Source organism: Chiloscyllium plagiosum, chromosome 1 (genome assembly GCF_004010195.1).
Source record: "Chiloscyllium plagiosum isolate BGI_BamShark_2017 chromosome 1, ASM401019v2, whole genome shotgun sequence".
NCBI classification, from domain to species: Eukaryota; Metazoa; Chordata; class Chondrichthyes; order Orectolobiformes; family Hemiscylliidae; genus Chiloscyllium; species Chiloscyllium plagiosum.
This window is the reverse complement of record NC_057710.1, coordinates 56,844,367-56,871,194: the sequence shown is the minus strand read 5'-3', so window position 1 is coordinate 56,871,194 and position 26,828 is coordinate 56,844,367. Positions and strand designations below refer to the sequence as shown.

General features: G+C 40.8%; 1 protein-coding gene across 1 annotated transcript in view; it reads left to right on the top strand.

Annotated features, from left to right (window-relative positions):
- The window catches only part of LOC122555430 (long-chain-fatty-acid--CoA ligase ACSBG2-like), a 68,043-nt gene extending 42,526 nt beyond the window's left edge, over positions 1 to 25,517 (top strand). The window contains exons 8-10 of the mRNA XM_043701426.1: positions 1,513 to 1,652; positions 18,284 to 18,530; positions 25,289 to 25,517. Coding sequence (XP_043557361.1) covers positions 1,513 to 1,652; positions 18,284 to 18,530; positions 25,289 to 25,377 — 476 coding nt within the window. The 3' untranslated portion in view covers positions 25,378 to 25,517. The remainder of the gene's footprint in view (positions 1 to 1,512; positions 1,653 to 18,283; positions 18,531 to 25,288) is intronic.
- The last annotated feature ends 1,311 nt before the right edge of the window (positions 25,518 to 26,828 follow it).

Below are 26,828 nucleotides of genomic sequence, written 5' to 3'. Positions count from 1 at the left end.
TGTTTTTACATTGTGTTTTAAAATCTTTCAAATTGTGTTATATCCTGATTTATTGTATTATGTATAAAGACCTGTTTTATTGTAAAGGTTAAATCTGTAGCATTGTGTACTTGTGTTTCAGTGAAAGACTACCTCATTAAATTTAAAAACACAAAATATGATCCATCAAGCCAGACTTCTCATGTCAGTGATTGCTTATCTCTTTTGAAGAAATTACAGACTCATTTTATCAAAGATCTTTAAAATATTGCTCACTGAGTTCTCACATCAATTCCAGCAAGTGCAAATTGTTACTTGAAGCAATGTTTGGACCAAATTTCAGCAGTGTACTAACTTATTGAGCTTTGTTATTGTTGATGAACTTAGCCCTCTTTTCCTTGTCTCTTGGTGCATGTCCTTCCCACATACACCCCCTATCAGTCTCACTGCCCTCAGGTTGCTGATTGATTGCTCAACCTGGTCCTTTGCGTTGCTGCTATTAGCTTGCTTAGAGGAACAATAGAAAATTGAACAACAATTTTGGCTGCCAATTAACTCGGACAGATAGTCGTTTGGGAGGTCACAGGAAAAGAAAGTTGAATTGACACTCCCCTTGAATGGTACCCCTGTGCAATGGTACTCTAGAGTCAAACTCATGCTCAATTCCAGAATTGGTATACTATTTAAGTAATAAGTGAAATGTATAAAAATAAGAGCAAATTATAGGAAATAAAAACTGAAAAATTGTAACTTCACCTGGGCCTGCATCTTTTAAGAGAGATGAGTTTTCATGTTGTACCCTCCTTATCCTAATTAGAATTTAGTCCTGTAATGCTCCTGAATGAATTTAGATTCCATACAGTGTGGAAACCAGCTCTTTGGCCCAACAAGCCCACACGGACCCTCCGAAGAGCAACACACCCAGAACATTCCCCTACATTTACCCCTGACTAATGCACCTAACTAATTTAGCATGGCCAATTCACCTGACCTGCAGGTCTTTGGATTGTGGGAGGAAACCGGAGCACCTGGAGGAAACCCACGCAGACATGGGGAGAATGTGCAAACTCCACGCAGACAGATACCCGAGGTGGGAATTGAACCCAGGTCCCTGGTGCTGTGAGGCAGCAGTGCTAACCACTGAGCCACCGTGCCTTGTTATGAGATTTTAGATTTAATAAATTAGTGTAGCTAACTCGTTTCTGATACAGTATTTTGTAGCCTATTTTTACTAGCTATTTAGTGTCTGTAGCTGAAAACAACAGCAGGTCAGGCAGCATCCGCAGAGAGAGAGTAAACTAATGTTTCGAGTCTAGATAACTCTTCATCTGTTGCTGCTTAATTGTGACCAATGAATGTGAATATCTATGACATTGCATTCTATTCTGTATAGGAAAAGGCAGAAAATGGCCCTGACTTGATATTTGGAAATTGTGTAATGCTGTGCAATACATTTTTTAAACTACTTATCTGGCATAAAGATAAGTAGTTAATGTGGTAAATTGCATAACTTATTTTGATGTTTAATTGCAGAGTTGATAATCACAGCTGGCGGAGAGAACATAGCTCCAGTCCCCATTGAGGATGCTATTAAGGCACAACTTCCTATCATTAGCAATGCTATGCTTATTGGTGATAAAAGGAAATTCCTCTCCATGCTTCTCACTTTGAAGGTCAGTGTCATTGTGCAGAAACTAAAATGAGCCTTTACGTTTTAGTGTTGGATGTTCTGATGCTTCTTTGCTGGCAACACAAGATCATGAGCTTTCCCACTGTTATTACACGTTGGATGTTAAGGCAGAAACGTGCACAGGATAAAGTCAAATAAATTCACTTTTTCTGTTCTGTCTTTAAGATTTGACAAATGTTGGCTGATGCTGGTGACAGAGGAGGGAAAAGTGAATTGAATTATTCTCATTATCCGCCTCTTCTATTCATAATTTTTTGGCTTTTGAATTTGTTTTATTCTTTATCTCTCCCTTTTTGAAAATAGGCTGTAGTATGTTTCCCCACTTGTGAAGTGCACTTAGAAAATACGCTCAGCAAATTCCTTAGAGTTAAAACAAGGTAGGATTTATTCCTGCATTTGAGGAGAGAGTTTGTGATGGACATTCACACATGCATGTGCATCCAAGAAGGAAAGAAGAGAGAAAGGAAAGAAGTGACAAATGACAAAATGCATAAAATCAAAGCTATTAGAATTAGTTCACAAAGGTTAGAAAGTCCAGTAAGTCGATGTCCTGCGGGACTTTTCTGTTCATTGGCTATGGACAAAGATCTGTCTTTTGCAGGAGCTCAAATACAGACAAATTGCTGGTGAAGGTGCCATAGGTCCTAGCTGGAAGTTGGTTCACTCTGCAGATGAAAGAGATTTCTATCCAGCACTCAGACTTTTGTGACATACTGAGAGGCAAGTGTTTAACCAAGTTTGGAGCTTACATCAGTCTGGTGAAATGTTTGTGCAAAGGCAATTAATTAACCTTTCTCAGACAGTTCTTCGAGTGTGGTCTCAGTAAAGTCCTATATAATTATGAACACACAAAGTAGAAATTTATAAACAGCAGTAAACCATTAAGGCTCTTGAACCTGTTCTACAATGCAATGTAACCGATCTGCAGCTGAATTTCATGTACCTGACATCGTCCCATATCCCTTATACATTTTGATGAATAAAAATCCATCAATAATAGCGTTAAAATTAATAATTGATTTCACATTAATGGAAAAGAGTTCTGAACTTTTGTCATCTATTGCATGTATTAGTTTCCTACTTAGACTTTTAAAAAGTCTGTCTGTAAATTTTAGATTGTGCTCTGTGGTCCAAGATAATCTAATTAGTAGAACTAATTTTGCTCAATCAACCCTATCTTTACACCCTTAGTAGATTGTAAGCTTTGATCAGGACACACCTTAACTATCTAAATTTTCAGGGAATACAACCCTAGTTTGCTTAATTCCCCCCTCATAGCATCATAGAGGTATACAGCAAGGAAACAGACCTTTCAATCCAACTTGTTTGTACCAACTACATATCCTAAACTGATCTAGTCCCATTTTTCTGCATTTGGTCTATTACCCTCAAAACCCTTGCTAATTCATGTACTCACCAGATTATGTTTTAAATGTTGTAATTGTGCCAATCTCCACCACTTCCTCTGGCAGCTCATTCCATACACTCACTACCCACTGTGTGAAAAAATTGTCTCTCAAGTCCCTTTTAGGTATTTCTCTCTCACCTTAAACTTATGACGTCTAGTTCTTTCCTTACCCTGAGAAGAAGACCTTGGCTATTCGCCTTATCCATGCCCCTCATGATTTTATAAACCTCTGTAAAGTCACCCCTCAGCCTCTGACACTCCAGGGAAAATAGCCCCAATCTGTTCAGTATCTCACTACAGCTCAAACCCTGTGATTTTATTGGAATGTTGCAGCAGGCTTGAAGGACCAGATCACCAATGGCTGCTCCTGTGACCCATATTCCTTTATTCTAAGTCCCTTTGGACTAGCTTTTTAACTATTTAGAAAATGTCCTCATTTGAACGCAAAAGGAATGATCTCACATTCGTCTACATTGAAATCTATTTGCCAGAGTTTTGCTCATTTATATAGTTTATCTACATCAGTTGTGCTTTTTCATTTCCATATTGCCTGCTGATATTATTGACTATCTGTGTCTTGAGTAAATTTGGATGTGTATATCTTTATCCATTCTAGAATATAAATTGTTTGTGAAAACATGAATAGTTGAGACCTCAATATAAATCCTTTTGAGACACTATCAGTTACCTTCTGTCAATTTGTCCGGATGTTCTACCCTACTGTCTGCTGCCGCTCAGCCGGTTTCGTAACCAGATCAATAATTTGCCTCTTAAATTGCAGATTTTTTAAAAACTCTTTTACTTCAATCCTTTTGTACTGAGGATCAAAACATCTTTTGATTTCCTAATTGCTTGCTTTGTCTGCATAGTGACTTTCCCTGTGATTCTTAGGCAATGTCACTCAAATCAGAAAACAACCTGCTTCCATTCTCTCACCTCTTGTCTTTTCTCCTACCACAGCGAATAAATTCAAACTTCCCACATTTCTATTCCATCTCCAAAATGTAATTTTTAAGTACCTACTTTTGAATTTATTTAGAGCCACTAGCAATAGGAAATCAAGAAACTAACAATTCAATATTTTTATTTATGAAGTGGTAAGGTTTATTGGACTGTTACATTTTAATTTAGTTCAGCAACTGGTCTGGAGAAGAGGAATTGATTTAATTTAATGAGGAACATAATTAGTTATTTAACTAAGACACAGTAAAACAAGTGATGTGTTGTTTCTGAGGATAAAAGAGCTCCTGGTTACGAGTGTAATCCAGGCAGCCTGCAATAAGACTTTGTAGGTTAAGGAGCTTTGATTCAGAGTTTGCGTTGAAGGCCAATCTGCTGACACTGAAACATCAGAGAGATGGAGAATTACCTGTATGCTTTATTCTGGGAGTTCAGCAGATCTCTTAGGCTGGGGACAGAGATCAGAAGTGGAAGGGTATAACTCAGAATCAGGTATATATGAGACCCAGGAGGTAGAAGGTAGAAGGTAGAAGGGACTTCAGAGTGGATGAGCAAACTAACCACAACATATGGTATGGGAAGTCATTCAAGTTGGAAAATTAGTGGCATTACAGGGACAGACACAGTTATAGACCCATAAAGTCATAGAGATGTACAGCACGGAAACAGACCCTTTGGTCCAACTCATCCCTTAGGTCTCTTTTATATCTTTCCCATCTCACTCTAAACCTATGCCCTCTAGTTCTGGACTCCCCCACCCCAAGGAAAAGACGTTGCCTATGTACCCTATCCATGCCCCTCATAATTTTGTAAAACTCTATAAGGTCACCCCTCAGCCTCCGACACTCCAGGGAAAACAGCCCCAGCCTGTTCAGCCTCTCCCTGTAGCTCAGATCCTCCAACCCTGGCAATATCCTTGTAAATCTTTTCTGACCCCTTTCAAGTTTCACAACATCTTTCCAACAGGAAGGAGACCAGAATTGCATGCAATATTCCAACAGTGGCCTAACCAGTGTCCAGTTCAGCTGCAAGATGACCTCCCAACTCCTGTACTCAATACTCTGACCGATAAAGGAAAGTATACCAAACGTCTTCTTCACTATCCTATCTACCTGCGACTCCACTTTCATGGAGTTATGAACCTGCATTCCAAGGTCTCTTTGCTCAGCAAAACTTCCTAGGACCTTACCATTAAGTGTATAAGTCCTGCTAAGATTAGCTTTCCCAAAATGCAGCACTTCGCATTTATCTGAATTAAACTCCATCTGCCACTTCTCAGCCCATTGGCCCATCTGATCAAGATCCCTGCAACTAAAAGAGAGAGTCCTACGGCTGGGTTACTTTCCCAATGCTCGGATTCACAACACTTGCTCTGGGTAGGTTAGAAACTTGGAACGGGAGGACAAGGATCCAGCCCATATAGGTACCAATGACATGAGTAGAATTATGAACATTGTTCTACTGAGGGAGTAGGCGCAGCTCAGGGCTAAACTAAAAAGCAGGATTTCGAAGGTAATAAAGGATAACCTGAACCATAAACAAACTGGTGTCAATTGAATAAAGTTAGAGAGATGAAGTGTGGCTTAAGGATTGTAGGGAGCAATAGGCTTCAATTCTGGGCACTGGCATCAATATTTGGTAAAATGGGAGCTGTACAGTTGGCATAGTCATTACTGAATTAGCTAGGACTAATGTTCTGGTGAGTCATATAACTAGGGAGGTAGAAAGAGCTATAAATTAAATGGTGTGAGTGAGGATGGAATAAATTGAAGAGAGAAGGCAAGGTAGGAGAACATGGCAGCAAAAACGGAAATGATGATTGGATGTTGGTAGGAGGGGAGAGAGCATTCAAACATAATAGTACAGGTGAAGCCTGAAGTTAGGAAAAAATAGTTTTTAAAAATAAACACAAAAGGCTCAGTATCAAAAATCACAAGTCACAAGGGGCGAGACGATCCTGGCACAGCAAAGGTACATTTCCACAAAAAGGAAAGTGAAACTTAACAAATCCACACCTTCCTGGATGGTAGAAGAGATCAAAATTATGATAAAAAGCAACAGTGTACTTATGACAGAAAATACAGTCAAGTTCAACACTCAATATAGAAGGTTCAGAGGGATTTCTTTTAGTCATGGGATTTGGATTTTGCCGACTAGGCCAGTATATATTTCTCATCCCTAATTAATGTGAGGCCAGTTATGAATCAATTGGGATCTGGGTGGGACGCTCTTTGGAGGGTTGGTGTGGACTTGATGGGCCGAATGGCCTGTTTCCACACTGTCGGGATTGTATATGTTCAACATCTCACTCACAGGGGCAGGAGGGATTTCCGAAGGGAAAATCATATTTAACTATTCTACTTGAGCTTTTTGACAAGGTAATGGAGATGCAGTATGAGGGAAATGTAGTTAATGTAATGAACCAGTATCGCAGATTGAAATTGGTAGGTATGATGTTGTGGGTATCACAGAGGTGTTGCTACATGGGGATCAGGACTCGGAACTAAATATCTGAGGATACACGTCCTATCGAAAGGACAGGCAGATGCGCAGAGGGAACAGGGTTGTCTTGTTAGTAAGAAGTGAAACTAAACCATTAGCAAGAAGTGATATAGAGTTGAAAGGTGTGGAATCTGTGTGGGTGGAATTGAGAAACTGTAAAGGAGAGGTGTACAGGTCTCCTGTCAGTAGTCAGGATGTGGAGACCAGGAGATAGAAAAGAAAGAGAAAATGCTGGAAAATCTCAGCAGGTCTGGCAGCATCTGTAAGGAGAGAAAAGAGCTGACGTTTCAAGTCTAACTGACCCCTTGTCAAAGCAGTTGTACCGATAAAGCAGTTGTGGGAGGGGACCCGGGTAGGCCTGGAACAAGAAATATTCCACATATCCCATGAAAAGGCAGGCATAACGGACCCTTGTGGATACCCATCACTACAACTTTGCTTTGGAGAAAATGGGATGAGCTAAAGGAGATGTTGTTGAGAGAGAGAACAAGTTCAGCCAGGTGGAGGAGAGTGGTGGTGGATGGAGATTGTTCGGGCCTCTTTTCGAGAAAGAAGCGAAGAGCTTTCAAGCTGTCTTGGTGTGGGATGGAGGTGTAAAGAGATTGCACATCCATGGTGAATAGAAGGTGGTTAGGGCCTGCGAACTGAAAGCTGATATGTGTTGCAGGGCATCAGAGGAATCCCAGATGTAGGTGGGGAGGGAGTGAACCAGAGGGGTAAGGATGGAGTCAAGGTAGGAGGAAATAAGTTCAGTGGGGCAGGAGCATGCTGACACAATGGGTCTGCTGGGACAGTCCTTCTTGTGGATTTTGGGGAGTAGGTAGAAGTGTGCTGTCCGGGGTTGGGAGACTGAGGTCGGAAGCTGTGGGGGCCAGGCATCCGGAGGAAATGAGGTCAGTCACGGTGTTGGAGACAGTGGCTTGATGCTCAGGAGCATGCTGACACAATGAGCCTGCTGGGACAGTCCTTCTTGTGGATTTTGGGGAGTAGGTAGAAGTGGGCTGTCCGGGGTTGGGAGACTGAGGTCGGAAGCTGTGGGGGCCAGGCATCCAGAGGAAATGAGGTCAGTCACGGTGTTGGAGACAGTGGCTTGATGCTCAGTGGTGTGGTCATGCTCCAGGGAGAGGTAGGAGGAGGAATCTGAGAGTTGGCGCTCAGCCTCTGCGAGGTAGAGTCAGTAAGCCAGATGACAACAACACCCCCTTAGTCAGCAAGTTTGATGACAAGGTTGGGGTTGGACCTAAGGGAGCAAAGGGTAGAAAGTTTGGATGGAGAGAGGTTGGAACGGGTAAGAGGGGCAGAGAAATTAAGGCGGCCAATGTCCCATCGACAATTGTCAATGAAAAGATCGAGGGCAGGAAATTGTCCTGTCGGGGGTGTCCAATTAGAGGTGGAATGTTGGAGGGATGTGAAAGGATCTGCGGAGCGGGGGGAGGACTCTTGCCCAAAGAAGTGAACACGAAGTCGAAGGCAACGGAAGAAGAGCTCAGCATCATGTCGAGCCCGGAATTCATTGAGGTGGGGAAGTAAGGGTACAAAGTTGAGTCCTTTGCTGAGAACAGCACGCTCAGCCTCAGAGACGGGAAGGTCAGAGGGTATGGTGGACACACAGCAAGGGCTGGGGCTGGAAGAGATGGGGTTCGAGGGATTGGGACTGTTGGAAGGTGGAGGACTGTTGGAAGGTGGAGGGTGGGCAGGGGTGTGAGTGAGAAGATGAAGCTTACGTTCCTTAACATCAGCAAGAAATAGGAAAAATTTGGAGTTAAGGCGTTGAATAATATGAAGGATGAAATGAAACTGTGGACCAGGACAGCTTTGAGAGAGACTAAGTCAGTGCTGCTGGAGAGAGGTGTCAAGTGCCTTCATGTGGCAGTGCATGGCCCTGAGTGTGGCTTTTAGGATGTGGCGAGAACAGCAGTTGGAAAAATGTTGTATATCGTGCAAGTACCTGTAATCCTGGAGGCTGCATGCAGGGTGAAATTTGAGTTGAAATCCATGTGGAGTAAGTTGGAGGCAAAGGCAGTCACTGAGGAAGGAAATATGGCTGTGGAAGCGAGTCTTAGTAAATACCTTGTCTAACACTGAGAGAGAAAAGGAAAGCAGTGAAGGTGGACAGGGGGAGAGAGACAAACGAAAATCCTGTCGGAGAGAAGAGCAGTACTTCTTCAGGGTCGGCATTCCTGGAGGAGAGGGGGCAGTGGGTTAAACACTGGGTAAAAGCAAATTACTGCAGATGCTGGAATCTAAAACCAAAAGAGAAAATGGAGGAAAATCTCAACAGGTCTGGCAGCATCTGTAAGGAGAGAAAAGAGCTGATGTTTCGAGTCTAACTGACTCTTTGTCAAAGCTTAGACAGAGGATTGGCTGACAGGCAGAAAGCAGAGAATGGGGATTGAGGGGTCTTTTTCAGGATGGCAGCTGGTGAGTAGTGGAGTTCCACTATTCACAACTATTCATGTTATACAATTTGGACAAAGGAACTGAGGGCATTGTTGTTAGGTTTGCAGATGACATAAAGATGGAGGGGCAGGTTGTGTTGATGAAATGGGAAGGCTGCAGAAGGACTTAGGCAGGCTAGGAGAGTGAGTAAAGAAGTGTCAGATAGGAAAATATGGGAAAGTATGAGATTACGCATTTTCGTAGGAAGAATAAAATTCATAGACTATTTACTAAGTGGAGAAATACTTGAGAAATCTCAAGCACAAAGGGAGTTGGCAGTCCGAGTTCAGGATTCTCTTAAGGTTAACATGCAGGTTCACAGTTGGCAGTTAGGAAGGCAAATGCAATGTTAGCAATCATTTCAACAGGGCTAGAACAGAAGAGCAGGGAGGTACTGCTGAGGCTGTAGAAGGCTTTGGTCAGACTGCATTTGGAATGTAATGAGCAGTTTTAGGCTCCCTATCTAAGGAAGGCCTTGTAGAGGATCCACAGAATGATCCTGGAGATAAAGGGCTTGTGATATGAGGAATGGTTGAGGACTCTGGGTCTGTACTTGATGGAGTTTAGAAGGATGGAGGGGGGTATCTGATTGAAACTTACAGAATACTGAGAGGCCTGGATAGAGTGGGCATGGAGAAGATGTTTCCATTAGTAGGAGAGACTAGGATTCAGAATGATGGAATGACTTTTTAGAACTAAAGGAATTTCTTCAGCCAAAGGGTAGTTAATCTGTGGAACTCATTGCTGTAGAGGCCAATTCATTGAGTGTATTCTTGATTAGTAAGGGATTCAAGTTGGAGGATGGGGTTGAGAAACATGTCAGCCCTGACCAAATGGTGGAGCTGAATGGTCTAATTCAGCTCCTATATTTTATGCAAATTGGATATTTGATACAATGCCACACACAAACTTTTATGGCAATGTTGAATCTCATGGAGTAAAAGGGAAAATAGTAATATAAATACAAAATTTACTGAATTTCAGAAAACAGTGTAAACAGATATTTCTCTGGCTAGGGAAGATCAGTAGTGGAGTTCCCCAAAATTTGGTATTGGAACCCTTGCTTTTCCTGACTATGTACTAATGATCTAGACTTTGGTGTAGAAAGCATAATTTCAGAATTTTGTGGAGGATGCTAAACTTTGAGGCATTGTAAGCTATGAGGAGGACAGCGTAGAACTTCAAAAGAACATAGACAAGTTATTGTGTGATGCTGCTGCTCCTATTGACAAGGTTATGTAGTCCGCCTTGGTTTTTTTCAAAAGGAGTTGTAAACAGTAGAGGTTCTGATTTGGTTGGAATTAGTCCTTTGATCATGGCTAACAGATACTGCCTCAGGCAAAAGTATTTTAATTTTTTTTCAAACACTTGTACAATGAAAGGGGAGTGGCCAGTTCTCTCAGCTCAGGTTTTAGCAAGCAGTCTGTTTGAAGCTGCTGGTCAAGTTTTTAGCTGGGGACCCAAAGAAGCAGCTCCATGCTGATTCTCTCTCTGACATCTCCCCTGTGAGAACCTGGGTTTGATTTTACCTTTTTTTGCCAAAGTGATGTTATGGGATGTTGCAGGTGTCTGGAGCAGCGGAGTTGCAGTAGAGTTGATCGGGTTTTCAGATAGGTTAAATTCTGGTCTCTTTTGTTTGTGCTTCATAACAATTGGTGTGGGTAGATAAATAAAGGTTGATGAGGAGAAGTGTGCAGTTAATTTTTGCAGCAAAAGCAGTTAATAGAGTATATTATATCATCTGCTTTATTAATGGGGATTTATATTAATAACAGGAAGGGTTATGTTGATTTTATATAAGACAATAGTTTGGCCTCACCTGGAGGCTTGCTATCCAGTTCTGGGCACCTCTTTTTAGGAAGGGTTTGAGGGCATTGGAGAGGTACAGACAAGGCTTTTGAGAATATGTTCCAAGATTGAGAAATTACAGTAATGAAAATAAATTGGAGAAGCCAAGAATGTTTTCTTTGAAGAAGACAAGGCTCAGAGGAGCTATAATTAAAGTATCACGATGCTGAGAGATCATGAGACTGAGTAAATAAGAAGAAAATATTCCCATTGGGAAAGGATCCAGAATGAGATCCACAATGGCATCGAACAGGAAGTTAGAGATGCATGTGATAAGGGAATATTGGTGATCATAGATAATTTTAATCTGCACAGAGATTGGGCAAATCAAATGAGCCACAATGGTGTAGAGGAGTGTATGGGGGATGGTTTTGTTGACCAATATGTGGAGAAACCAATTAGAGAGCAGGCTATCCTAGGCTGGGTACTGTGTAATGAGAAGGGAATCATTGCTGATCTAGCTGTGCAAGACCCCTTGGGAATGAACGACGATAAGATGGTAGAATTCTTTATCAAGATGGAAAGTGAGATAGTTGATTCAGAGACAGGGTGCTGAATCTTCATAAAGGATGCTGAAGATATGAGGTGTGAGTTGTCCTTGATAGACTGGGGACAGTTAGTTAAAGGAACGACAGTGGATAGGCAATGGCAAACATTCAACTGCAACAACTGTTTATTCCTGTCCGGCATGAAAGCAAAATGGGTAAGAGGGCCAATCCATGGCTTACAAAGGAAATTAGAGAGTGTATCTGATCCAAGGAAGAAGCACACAGATTGGCTGTGAAAAATATAAGGTCAGAGGATTGGGAGCATTTTCGAGTTCAGCAAAGAAGGACCAAGGGATTGATTAAAATGGGGAAAATACAGAACAAAAATAAGCTTGCAGGGAACATAAAGACTGACTCAAAGGGTTTCTATAGGTACGTGAAGAGAAAGAGATTGGTGAAGACAAATATGGGTCCCCAATAGACAGAAATGGTGGAATATATAACAGGAGACAAAGAAATGGCTGAGCAACTGAATACATACTTTGGTTCTACCTTCACAAATGAGGACACAAATCAGATACCACAAATGTTGGAGACTGCAATATTTAATGAGACAGAAGAACTGAGGAAGATCAATATTAGTAGAGAAATGGTGCTTGGAAAATTGTGGGGATTGAAGGCAGCTAAAATCTCCAGGGCTGAAAAAATACATCCCAGAGTACTTAAGGAAGTGACTCGAGAAATAGTGGATGCATTGGTGGTTGTTCCAGGATTGTATACACTTTGGTACAGTCTCTGCAGTTTGGAAGGTAGCTAATGTCATTCCAATATTCAAAAAGGGCAGTAGAGATAAACTAGGGAATTAAAGACCAGTAAGACTAACATCAGTAGTAAGGAAAATTCTCAAATCCATTATCAAGGACTTTATAGAGAGTATTAATAAAGCAGTGACAGGATCAGACAGAGTTAGCATGGATTCATGCTTGACAAATCTGTTGGAATTCTATGAAGATGTAATTAGTAGAGTTGACAAGGGGGAACTGCTTGATGTGGTATATTTGGACTTTCAGAAAGCGTTTGACAAAGTCCTGCATAAAAATAATTATTGTGCAAGATTAAAGTGCATGGGATTTGGAGAAGTGAATTGAGACAGGTGAGACAGGGAGAAAACTGGTTGGCAGAAAGGAAACAAACAGGTCTTTTTCAAATTGACAGGCAGTAACTAGTGAGGTGCCACAGGGATCGGTGCTAGGACCCCAGCTATTCACAATTTATATTAATGATTTGGATGAGGGAACAAAATGTAACATCTCAAAGTTTGCAGAAGATACCAAGTTGGGTGGGAGAGTGAACTGTGACGAGGATGCAGAGATCCTCCCGCATGATCTGGGTGAGTGGGCAAATCAATGGTAGATGTAGTGTAATTTGGATAAGTGCGAGGTTATTCACTTTGGAAGCAAAAACAAGAAGGCAGATTACTACCTGAATGGCTGTAAATTGGGAGAGGGGAGTATGTAGTGTGACCTTGGCGTCCTTGTGCACCTTTTTCCTGTCTGGGAGCAACAGGAGACAGAGTGGAAGTGACGTTGGGACCATGAGGTTGCTGGGAAGGTAAGTGAACAGTATAAATACTTATCTCCAAAGCCCGCGACCTTGTTCCTGTGCGGGAGCAGTGGGAAACAAAGCGGAGGTGACATTGGGATCAGGAGGTTGCTGAGAAAGTAAGGACTTAGTATATATTTGGGCAGCGGCTAAACCCGAGATACTACACGTGTAGTATCTCCCTCCTACTCCCCTCCTCTAACCCGAAGAAAAGGACCCTGTAAGGTAAGGGTTTTTCTTTTCTTATGTATATTTAAGGGCATTGTTTGGTATTAGTTCGTTGAGTTAAAGCTAAGGCTTACAATGGCAGGGGACCTCAGACCAATGGCATGTGCTTCTTGCTTGATGTGGGAGCTCAGGAACGTGTCTGACATTCCTGACTCTTACATTTGCAAGAAGTGTGTCCAGCTGCAGCTCCTGTTTGACCACATGATGGCTCTGGAGCTGCAGATGGACTCACTGTGGAGTATCTGCGATGCTGAGGAGATCATGGATAGCACATTTAGTGAACTGGTCACACCGTAGGTTAGAGTTGCTGAGGGAGACAGTGAATGGGTGACCAAAAGGCAGAGAAAGAGGAGGAGGGAAGTGCAGGTGTTCCCTGTGGTCATCTCCCTCCAAAACAGGTATACCGTTTTGGATACTGTTGGGGAGATGATTCACCAGGGGAGGGCAGAAGTTGCCAAGATCATGGCACCATGGAGGGCACTGCTGTTCAGAAGGGCAGGAAAAAGACTCATAGGGCCATAGTCATAGGGGATTCTATTGTGAGAGGAGTAGATAGGTGATTCTGTGGCCGAAAACGGGATTCTCGGATGGTGTGTTGCCTCCCAGGTACTCGGGTCAGGGATGTCACCGATCGGCTGCAGAGCATTCTGAAAGGGGAGGGTGAACAGCCAGTTGTCTTGGTGCATATAGGCGCCAATGATGTAAGTGAAAAACAAGATGAGGTCCTGAAAGCAGAGTTCAGGGAGCTAGGAGAGAAGTTAAAGAGGAGGACCTCAAAAGTAATGATCTCAAGATTGCTACCAGTGCCACATGCTAGCCAGGGTAGAAATGAAAGAAAAGGCAGAATGAACACAAGGCTTGAGGGATGGTGCAGGAAAGAGGGGTTCAGATTTGTGGGATATTGGGACCGGTTCTGGGGAAGGTGGGACTATTACAAATTGGATGGTCCACACTGGAACCAGACTGGAACTAATGTCCTCGGGGGAGTTTTTGCTACTGCTGTTGGGGAGGATTTAAACTAATGTGGCAGGGGCTGGGAACCAGAAGAGAACTCTAGTAGACAGTATGGTGGAAACTAGAGACTGTAAGGAACAGGATCATGAAGTTAGCATTACCAAGGGGAAGAGTAGGCAGAGAGCAGATGAAAGCAAAGGAACTGGTGGTCTGAAGTGCATATACTTTAATGCAAGGAATATGGTGGGTAAAGCAGATGAACTTAGGGCTTGGATTGGTGCCTGGAAATATGTCAGTGGTGGGAAAGTTGCTGGAGAAGATATTGAGGAATAGGATCTATTTATATTTGGAAAAGAATGGGCTTATCAGTGATAGGCAACATAGTTTTGTATGGGGAAGATCGTGCCTTACCAACTTAATAGAGTTCTTTGAGGAAGTGACCAAGTTGATAGATAAAGGAAGGTCTGTAGATGTCATAAACATGGACTTTAGTAAGGCGTTAGATAAGGTTCCCCATGGTAAACTAATGGAGAAAGTGAAGTCACATGGTGTGCAGGGTGTTCTAGCTAGGTGGATAAAGAACTGGTTGAGCAACAGGAGACAGAGAGTAGTAGTTGAAGGGAGTTTCTCGAAATGGAGAAAGGTGACCAGTGGTGTTCCACAGGGATCAGTGTTGGGGCCACTGTTGTTCGTGATATACATAAATGTGGGAGAGGGCATTGGTGATCTGATCAGCAAGTTTGCAAATGACATGAAATTTGGTGGAGTAGCAGAAAGTGTAGGGGACTGTCAAAGAATACAGGGGAATATAGATAGACTGGTGAGTTGGATGGAGAAGTGGCAGATGGAGTTCAATCCGGGCAAATGTGAGGTGATGCATTTTGGAAGGTCTAATTCTAGAGCGAACTATACTGTAAACGGAAGAGCCTTGGGAAAAGTTGATGAGCGGAGATCTGGGAGTTCAGGTCCATTGTGCACTGAGGGTGGCTGCACAGGTGGACAGAGTGGTCAAGACGGCATTTAATATGCTTGCCTTCATCAGACGGAGTATTGAGTATAACAGCTGGCAGGTCATGTTAAAATTGTATAAGACTTTGGTTCGGCTGCATTTAGAATACTGTGTACAGTTGTGGTCACTACATTACTGTGTACAATACTGTGTACAGTTCTGGTCACCACATTACCAAAAGGATGTGGACGCTTTGGAGAGGGTGCAGAGAAGGTTTACGAGGATGTTGCCTGGTATGGAAGGTGCTAGCTATGAAGAGAGGTTGAGTAGGTTAGGTTTATTTTCATTAGAAAAAAGGAGATTGAGAGGGGACCTGATTGAGGTCCACAAATTATGAAGGGTATAGACAGGGTGAATAGAGGTAAGCTTTTTCCCAGGGTGAAGGATTCAATAGCGAGAAGTCACGCATTCAAGGTGAGAGAAGAAAAGTTTAAGAGGCATACATGCGGAAAGTACTTTACACAGAGGGTGGTGGGTGTCTGGAACATGTTGCCAGCAGATGTAGTAGAGACAGGCATGGTAGATTCATTTAAGGTGCGTCTGGACAGATGCATGAGTAGGTGGGGAGTAGAGGGATATAGATGCTTAGGAATTGGGCAATAGGTTTAGACAGTTGATTTGGATTTGCACAGGCTTGGAGGGCTGGAGAGCGTGTTCCTGGGCTGTAAATTTTCTTTGTTAGTTACTGAAAGTTCAGGTACAACAAGAAGTAAAGAAGGCAAATGGTATGTTGTCTTCATTGTGAGAGGTTTTGAGTACAGGAGCAGGGATGTGTTGTTGCAGTTCTACAAGGCCTTAGTGAGGCCACACCTAGAATAATGTGTGCAGTTTTGGTCTCCTTTTCTGAGGAAGGATGCTCTTGCTCTTGAGGGAGTGCAGCGAAGGTTTCCCAGGCTGACCCCAGGAATGGTGGGACTGACGTATAAGGAGAGATTGACTAGGTTAGGACTGTTTTCGCTGGAGTTCAGACAAATGAGGGAGGATCTCATACTTATAAAATTCTAACAGGACTAAACAGGCTAAATGCAAAGTAAAGAGGATGTTCCTGATGGTGGGTGTGTCCAGAGCCAGGGGCCACAGTCTGAGGACTCATGGTGGACCATTTCAGATGAGGAGACATTTCTTCACCCAAAAAGTGATGGGCCTGTGGAATTCATTACCACAGAAAGCAGTTAATGCCAAAACATTGAATTTTTAAATCGTGGAAAATGGAATCAAAGATTGTTGGGAGAAAGCAGGATTAGGGTATTGAGTTTGATGATCAGCCATGATTGTGATGAATGGTGGAGCAGGTTCGAAGGGCTGAATGGCCTCCTCCTGCTCATATCTTCTACGTTTCTATGAGATGGCACAGATTCATTGTAACTGGCAAAATAAGTGAAAGTAATATGAATCTCCCTGCTTCTGTTGTTTAGTAGAACTGAATGTAGCAGCCAGTAATGGAACTGAAATGTAGCTTGTACATTTGTTCCCTAAATATTACAATACAGATTGTTTGTCAGTGTGATTTGGCTGTAACGTGATTGGTGAATTGGGGAACAATTTTTTTTAAAGTGTGAACTTCTATTGGTTATTATGCAATTCCAAACCCGGTTATCTTAAGTCCACTCGAGGTGTTTACTTTGGATCAAACAAAAGAGATTGGATGATGGGGCAATTTTTTTTCTGACCTTATTGTTAGTGTTCTTGGGGACACTTTAGAAATTATTGGAGGAGAAAATGTTCGGATTTCAAGCTTCTCCTCATTCTGGTCAAAGCATTCTCCAAACATTGGTAAGCTTTTAGACAACATCAAAGTGCTATTTCTACCTCTGAACTCAATCTCTTTCATCAACCCATAGAGCAGGGTGCAATAGCAGCTTTCAAAGCTTATTATTTAAGGCGCACATCCAGGAAGCTGATTGCAGCTACTGAGGGGGATAATGAGGACAGTGTTCTTCAATTTTAGAAGAGCTTTAACATTAAGAATGCTATTGACGTCATTGTAGAGGCCTGGGGTGATAGCGGTAAGGATTGCTTGCATGCAGTTTGGCGGAAGCTTCTTCCTGATTTTCTTCATGGTTCAATACCTTTAGAATCATCACAGGAACTTCCAGCAATCAAAGAACATTGCGTTGCTCTTACAAAGCAAGTTGAATTTGAAGATGTGGAGATTAATCTACAACAACTTGTTGCTGTGGTGGAAATTGAAGCTCGAGATGAAGATGAAGTAGTCCAGGATGCAGGACCTCGAGAACTTTCCACATCTCTTTGTCTCCTATCCTAAGGGTAATTGAGAAGCAATAGGGTAAGGGTTTGGCTCTTAGAAGAGAATGACTACAATGCAGAATGCAGGAGGATCACAGTTTGTGACATAAAGTCTTATCTGGCACCATATGATCATGAAAGAAGAAAGATGGCAAAGAAGCAAAAACTAGCTGCCTTTTTTAAGGCAACCCCCAAGAAACAGTCTGAGGACAACCATCCACTTCTGGACTAAATATTTTCTTTCATTGTAACCCTGCACCTGGAAGTAATGATGATGCTGATGATGACCCTCAGCGCCTGTCCTAATGCAGTACTGTAACTCAGCAAACTCAGAAACCCATTAAAGGTGTTAAATTTATTGTATTATTTCATTAAAATATTATTTTAACATTTGTTTAGACTGTGCTATTATTTGTGTTAGGCTAACTACTATTTGTGGTTTTGACTTTTACATGTATGTTTGGTGGTTTGCCTCAACTCTATTTTTCTCATCAGTCCTGTTATTTCTATTGTGCGATTTTCTATAACACGTGTTAGAGCAGAACAGATGGTGCTCACAGATTGCTGGCTTACACATTATGTATAATTATGGTTAAAGAAAGGATTTCATCACAGAATATGTAAGACTGGAAATGACTAGTTTGCAGACTAGTTTCATTCGTTTGAAAATATTTTTATTTTAAAATTGATTTTCTGTCAAGACTTGAGGTTGAAATAGGACATTTTGATTTATTTGGCTAAGATATTCATGAAATGGAAACAAATGGAATGACTGAATATCTATAATGATCTATAATGTAAATGGAGGTTGCACAAACCACATTTATGGAATGGTAGTTAATATAATGCTTTTCAGTCTATTTTTATGGTGAACAGTCATTTTCATACCTTCCATTATTCTTGTCTCTTTCTCTTCCTGTTGCCCATAGTCTTACATGGATGATCAAACGGGAGCCCCATTAGATAATTTGGCTCCGGCAGCTGTTGCATTTTGCCGTAGGTATGGATGCTCAGCCAACACTGTGTCAGATGTGCTAAGTGTAAAAGATCCTATAATTTACAAAGCCATTCAGAATGGAATTGACGCTGTCAATAAAGATGCTATATCTAATGCTCAGAAAATTCAAAAGTGGATAATTTTGGAAAAAGATTTCTCGATTATTGGAGGAGAATTAGGTAAGAGATTTTAACTAATTATCATTAAAAACTTGGGTTCTAAACAATTGTGCTTTACAACTGCAAAGTTGCCATACTCTCATTAAACCACAGGCTTCTCTTTCATTGTAGATGGACAACTGAGTGGTTTAACCTGAGGGTCACCAGGCATCAGGCAATGGGAGGGATTGAGGAGGAAGGTTCTTCATTTTAACCTTCACACTTATGGGGAGGTGATGGCCTAGTGGTATTATCATAAGACTATTAATTCAGAGACACTGGTAACGTTCTAGGGACTCGGGTTTGAATCGGGAGGAGAGAGATTAAATAGGTAGGCCCATAATCAGAGCAGTTTAAAAGAATGAAACATGACCTCATTGAGACATGTCAGATTCTCAGGGAACTTAACAGGGTAGATGCAGGGAGGCTCTTTTTCCCTTGATGGGAAAGACTAGTAATCTCAGTAAGGGGTTAACATTTGAGAGAGAGGTGAGGACCTTCTCCTCTCGAGGGTTGTTGTCTGTGGAATTCTTTGCTGCAGAGGGCTGTGGAAGCTGAGCTTGTAGGAATATTCAAGACTGATAAAGACAGATTTTTAATCATATGGGAATCAAGGGCTGCGGGGTAATGGAAAGAGAATAGAGTTGAGAATTATAAACTCAGCCACGATCTCATTGAATGATGGAGCAGACTTGTTTGGCTGAATGGACTACTACTGCTCTTATGTCTGACTGTGTTATGGTCTAAATAAATAACTTAAGATAATGCAGCAATTGTTTTCTTTGAAATAGCTGTAATTATGAAAAATTATTAGACAGTTTGTGTTTGTCAGATGTTGGAAAGGTTGTAGCGTGCTGTCTTGACTATGTACTCTGAGAAAAAGGGCTTTCTTTGTTAAACAGTATGTTCATTAATGGATACACCCCCCCCCGTAATTGGTTCAGATATGAAATTCCTGTTTTCATGCAGTGATGGTAAATATAGACTGATGTGTGGCCTGATGGCAAAATGATCATGAGTATTTGCTGCTTCATAGTGTTGTGAGGTGCTGTGGTTTGCCTCATGATATATACTGCAGCTGTGCCCATCTAACTGAGTTGTAAGTACAGTGAAGATATGATTGAAATCTGTCCGTGAGACTGGAACTCAAAGATAATTTTCTTGCCTTCCCTCTCAATCCTCTTTCAGCCACATGCAAGAATAAAATTAAAACCCTTTGGTATCACAACAACTTTTAAGTGTAAGGTAGAAAATTTTTATTTTGAAAAATACTGAGGATCTACAAACCCTAGTAATCTCATATACATTTCAGATGTTTGCAAGGTCACAGAAATTTTAATGCAGGAATTCAAGGAGCTTATTTAAATTTAACTGTTTATTCAGTGTATTTCAAATGGCCTGCAAAGCCTCATTGATACCCATTTTTAGTTGCTGGATCTGTATGACAGTTGTCTCATTTAGGTAAAAACAATGACTGCAGATGCTGGAAACCAGATTCTGGATTAGTGGTGCTGGAAGAGCACAGCAGTTCAGGCAGCATCCAAGGAGCTTCGAAATCGACGTTTCGGGCAAAAGCCCTTCACCAGGAATAAAGGGTTAGATTTGTGAAAGTGCCACGCAGCAGGGTGGAGGGTATCCTCAATATGTGTGTTTTAGAAATCAAGCAGATTCATTCATATGCATACTACCCATAGTCTTGTGGGACATTAGAAAAATGCCGTCAAAACTTAAAATTCATGATTAGAGCTTATTGCAGTATTTCATTTTTGTTATTTATCACTTTAAATGCACCTAATGAATCAAGCAGTGCTAATCACTTTGTGTTTGTCTATGGATGTGGAAGTAAGGGGACCACTCATATGTGTTAAAGAGAAAACGATGGCTCACAAGAGGAGATTTGTTCCTTGGACTGTGTCCAAGTGCAGGGAAAGACTGCCAAAAGCATGCAAATGGAGAAAAACAGAAACTAAGAGTACAAGCTCAAACTTCTAAACCTGAGAGTAAATGACTAGTTTGGTTCTCTTGGCTGGGTGAACCACTGAAGCCTAGAGACACACACTGAGGTTAATTGCTAAATTAATATTCCAGTTGGAAGTATTAATGATGTGGGAAATGTTACAATCCATCACATAAAAGCTTTACTGACTCAATCATGGATAATTGGCTCAAGTTGGAGATGAAGGTAATCCTGCACAACGATATCATCAAACCAAGTCAAAGTGTCTGGTGTTCTCCAGTTACACTGGTGTCAAAATCTGATAGATCATCAGGATTCTGTATTGATTACATTTAAGTTAATGATGCAAGAAAATAAGCTCATTCTTTTTCAATTGCCTGGTTTAAGGATTGAATTGATAGCATTGGAATTCCAGACATTGTCAGCAAGATTGATTATGGACAAGGTTATGGACAACTTCAACTAAATAAATCTTTACTTTTATAGCCCCAGGTTGTGGAACAAATTAGGTTAACACCATTATGAATGATGAATGTGCCAGCTTCCTTTCAAAGATTGGCAAACTGAGTAATTGTCACATTATAATCTATTTGCCTAAAGTAACTTCTCTGAAGACCATGCATATTACCTAATACAAATACTCCATAATTGAGAAGGAATCATTAAGTTTGGTCTTATGATTAATGGTATATTTTTGAATTTGGATTTCAAAGTGGAGGCAGATAGATTTAGGTTGGTTCTGTAACATTTTTTATAAAAATCAGACATGCCAATTTTGAAGAGTGATACTTTCTTGCAAGTGATGTATTTGTATCTGGTTGCTGTGAGAGTGATTGGGAGACCTTTGTGGTGCTGGTGGATAACATTTTTATACCATTGGGTTTTTTTGATGGACAGAGCAAGTGTATTAAGAAATTAGTTTAATTTTGACTTAAAGGCAGAATGTTCAAAGTTAGTTCAGAAGAACTCAAGAGTTCAGTTCAAAAGAAAATGGTGTTTTACCTAACAGGTGAATCAAGTTAATTTGGGTGAGGGGGGGGATACCAGTCATCTCAGCAGTAGTGGTTTCTGCTTCATAATGCTTCTAAACTAGGAGAGTTTAAAAAGATATTCTGGAGTTGTCAGAACTGGAAACATTTAGTTCATTAAAATTGTAAGAGATTCATACCAGCAAAGTTGGGAAGAAATCTTAGTAAAAGTTATCAACAGTCCAAAGCAAAAAGACTGGAGAAAGTCAGCTAAATAAAGATTTTTTAAAAATCTGAAATGGGAGTGATTTTTCTCGGTAAGTCAGTCTGCAAAAGAGAAGGAAAAATATTTTAAAATATTGAATGCTAAAGAGCTAAAAAAAATCTGACAATATGACTTGGCTTGGAGTAAATGAAGTAAAAAAGTGGGACGTTAGTGGATAATTCTGATGCCAATGAGGGATTTAATTTAACTACAATTCTGCACTTTGTGCCTAAATTTACAGAAGATGAAATTAAAAGGTTCTTTACCGTATATGAAAAGGTAGTTGAAGAGACAAAATGGCCAAAGGTATTTGAACTCTAATCTTACAAGTACAGCTGTGAATATATAAACCAGTTTGTCGGAAGAACAATTTGCAGATTGTGAGATAAAACCATAAGAAATGATAACGAACATATCCAAATTAGAAACAAATCAGATAGTTGTAGAATTTGAAAGAGAAAAAAAAATGCTGTTGGATCAGTGGTTTCATTCAGTGAAGTTTGAGAAAAATTATGAAATTGTAAGGGAAAGAATGATTGTGGAAAAATTGACAAATAGAATTCATGTAAGCCTTGACACCTATTTAGATGAACATCAAAAATCTGAGAAGCAACAATTCTGGGACATATCTATGATTAAAAAAAAACAAAAGAACGGTGTTTGCTGGAAATCAAACAAAAACAGAAACTGCTGGAAAAGCTCAGCAGGTCTGGTAGCTTCTGTGGGGAGAAATCAGAGTGAACATTTCGGGCCTGATGACCCTGCTTCAAAACTGATGTTTGTTAAGTAAATGTTGTTTTTTATGCAGAAGATAGGGTGGAGGGAAGGGGGAAGGAGTAAAGGATAGATGGAGATAGAGCTTAGAGAGAGCAGTTGGACAGACAAAGGAATGACTAACGGTCAGCCTAGAGAATGAATTGCTGCGAATGGGGATATTAGCAGCTAACAAGTAATGTGGAGCAGCAGACCATATGATAGCAAGGCCTGATGGGTGGGGGTTGGGGTAAGGACACGGGAGAAGGTGCCTCAAGCCCTAATATTGTTGAACCTGACAATGCATACAGAAGGCTGTAGAGTTCCCAGGTGGAAAATGAGGTGCTGTTCTTCCAGCTTGTGATGAACCTTGCCGGAGCATTGCTGCAAGCCTGAGACAGAGATGTTGGCCAGGGAACTGGGTGGTGTTTTGAAATGGCAGCCAACTGGTTGCTCAGGGTCTTTTTTTGTGGACAGAACATAGGTGTTCTGCGAAGTTGTCACACAATCTCTCCTTCATTCCTTAATGTAGAGGAGACCACATTGTGAACAGTGAATGCAGTAGACTAGATTGTTTGAAGTGCAGGTATGTTTGGACCCTTGGATACTAAGGAGGGAGGAAGCAGACAGCTGTTACATCTTCAGCAGTTGCAGCGGAAGATGCCATTGTACTGTTTGTTGGGAGGGAAATAGTGTTGAGAGTTATATGCAGCCTTAATATCAGAGCAGTCACTCTCACTGCAAAGAGTTCAGTTCTCAGAAGAGAACAGTATTTCTCCTAGCAGGAGAATCAAATCAGTTCAGGGATACCAGTCACCTCAGCAGATGTGGTTTCCAGTATGTGCAGCTTCTAAGCCAAGAGCATTTAGCTAGATTCAGAATTCTCCAATGTTCATATACTTGCAAAGGAATTCTTATTTTTTAAACAAATCCTTTCAGCACTTGAAAGGAGAAAGAAACTAGAAATTGATCAAAGATTTTTAGAAAAATATTTTAGAAAAAAATGGAGATAGAATCAATTACAATAGCGATCAATTACCAGGAGATCCAGATTTAAGAAGGATTAGAGTCATGAAGAAAAACCTAGAGTTGGTGATGTTTGGAGTTTCTTGTTCAGTTTGGCAGTTGAAGTGAATCTGAGCTGAAAATGTGTTGCTGGAAAAGCGCAGCAGGTCAGGCAACATCCAAGGAACAGGAGAATCGACGTTTCGGGCATCAGCCCTTCTTCAGGCTTATGCCCGAAACGTCGATTCTCCTGTTCCTTGGATGCTGCCTGACCTGCTGCGCTTTTCCAGCAACACATTTTCAGCTCTGATCTCCAGCATCTGCAGCCCTCACTTTCTCCTCCAGTTGAAGTGAATCTCTCAAGTTATTTAAAAGGTACTTGGATCTGCACCCGAAATATTGTAACCTGCAGTGTGCCAGTGCTGGGAAGTGTTTTGGTATATTCAGCTGGTGCAGACATGGTGGACTGAATAGCCTCCTCCTGTGCCGGATAGTTGGTTCAATGTGTTATGGACAAGGCCAGACCCCCTCAAAATGTTTTAAGAAGGTAGCCTCAACCCCCAAAGTTTTCTTACTTTAAAGTAAGATTCTTACTTTAAAGGTAGATATGGAGTGGGTGGTCCAGGTGTGATGCAACTGGTCAAACCACTCATGGCTAAGCAAAACACAATTTATTTAAACACTATAGTCAAACAAAAGAAAGATAGAGGAATTGAGAATAACGTACCTATTGGAAAACCTAACTGAACACTAGATACAATAACTATTAGTAATTAACTGTTCCAATGTAGTAATATCCCATAAACACACCCCTTGGCAAAAAGATAAATTCAGACACAGATTCTTATGTGCAGTTTAACAGCGAGAGATTTCAGAGAAAGTCCTAGTTAGGAATCATTTACTGAAGCTTGCAACCTTTCTGGGATCCAAACAGCTTCCAACGTATGCAGCTAAAAAAATCTAGAAAGCCTGATCTGGGAGAACTGGCTACTCCCCTTCCATTGTTAAACTATTTTTACAAAACTAAAGACCTCTTAACCTAGAGACTTCAGCACCTCTGCTTTTACAACCTCTCTTTGAAAAGGTTGTTTTGTCCTGGGTTTTGTGGAAGGGGCAACATAATCACAAATGGCCTAGGGGTATGATTCCATTTAAAATGTGAGAGGTCCTAGGTTCAAATCTCAGATTAGCTGTGATATTGTTCTCAAAGACTTTTCCCTGGGGTGAGGGAGTCATAGCTGCTGGGATCAGACTACATCTGGATAAAAATGTGAATAGGAAAGGTTTAGAGAAATATAGAACAAGACCAGGCAGGTGAAACTAGTTTAGTTTGGGGTTATGTTCAGAATGGACTGGTTGGACCGAAGTCTCCCTGCTCTATGACTCGAAGAGGTGTTAAGATTTGTAAAAAAGAGAGTTTTGACTGATACTGTGAATGGATTTGGTTACCTTTACACTAAGCCAATTTGTACGATCTTTCTTTTCTATTTTCAATTCTTAATGTGCAACATATTTATAATTCATATTTGATACAATCTACCTGTTAACTCATGCTTAACTTTTGTTATTTCTGGGTATTAGGATAGCAAGTTAGCCAAACACTTCATTTTAAACTGTGGAATCTTATGGCTTTTCCCTTTCAGTAAATAATTGGAATTCTTTAAAAAAAAGGTACTGGTTTCGACTGAAGTCACAGCAAGAAATAGATGCAAATCTAATAAATTCTAGGTGGGGGAATAATTGCATATGTTGGTCACTGTAGCCTTAAATAAATGGTCTAGATTTTGAGTTTTAATCTTTCATATTTTGAAATTTTATGTTGTATTCACAGGTCCAACAATGAAATTGAAAAGAGGTGTTGTTTTGAAAATGTACAAAGATATAATTGAATCATTTTATTCGACTGATGTCTTCCTATGAATGATCGAAAGGACAAAATCATCCAGATCTTGTTTTAGAATCTGCACCAATCTTCCATATTTTGTGAAATTGTCCACTTCAATAAATATAAATCTTTATTTTAAAATGAATCACAGTTGAGATTATTGGACAATTGTGTTGATGGCAGGAATAAGCACTATTGTCATAATTTTATTATCCAAATTAAAAAAGAATACAAATCAGTTTCTTTATGATTTATTGCTTGCTTCTTTATGGATAAATTAATTAAATTTAAATGATGTTGCCATAAGTAAGCCACTGGAGGTTGGATCTACCTCTTAGAATATTGTCCAAATTAAGGATGGTGAGCACATCATGAAGGCAGCAGAGTCACAGGACCCATAGTAATCAGAGGACCAACAGTAATGTCAAGTTGTCAGCCTCACCATCTTGGATGCTTGACAGAAATTTTAAAAAAACAGCCACAAAAATAAGGTTGAGGGGACACCACACCTAAGGAATTGGTGACTGAAATTTATAGTCTTTGAGCTTCTGTGGCAACATTGTGGTGCATAGATCTTCCAACTCAAATGGCTACGGTCCATCTCCAGGAAGCAGGGTCCAATGAGCTTGAAGCCATTTTCAAGATAACTGACACGTTCACATAGACTTTGAACACGCTGATTTGCCCTCAACAGTGCTGAGCACCTGCTGACCCTGGCAGGAGGCAGCTTGTGAATTAGCCATCCTCCTGTTAAATCCAACCAGCAAGACTAGAGCAGCAGTAGTTGGGTTTGGGACCTGGAAATAGCCCAAGCTCAAATCATTTTCCAAGTTGGGAACATTCAGCCACTTGTCTCTTTTTGCCCCTCCCCCACTCTTAGACCATTGCATTAGAGGATAGATATATCTCATTCTTATTTCTGACCCAGGTAAGGTGATACACGATGATTCCAAAGTAGTTGGATAGTTTTGCAACAGGTTATTGTGGAATAAGTGGTCAACAACCTCAGGAGGATTAAAATTAGTAGAAGAAAGTAACCCAATTCTACTTCAGAAAAATGCTTCCGGTGTCATTTCCCTATTACTTTGGATAAGTTAATGTCTTTCAACAGTACGTCTGACAACCAACTTGACACTAAATTTTGAATAAAGACAGAAAGTGAATGATATACTATTCAATCAAAATATTACTCAGCCCCTTCTCACTTTAATGGTTGACAACTGACTGAAAACAATGAATCCTTTATAGCAGAAAGAAGCAAATTGCTAAATTAAAACAGAAATTTCTGGAGAAACTCAGCAGATCTGGCACCACCTGTGGGGAGAGAGCAGAGTTAACATTTCGGGTCCAGTGACCCTTGGGAACTAGGCCTAAAATCCTGACTCTTCTTTCTCTCCACAGATGCTGTCAGAGTTTCTTCAGCAATTTCTGTTTGGTTTCCCATTTCCAGCATCCAGTTTTATTTTTAACTTTTTTAGTAAACAAA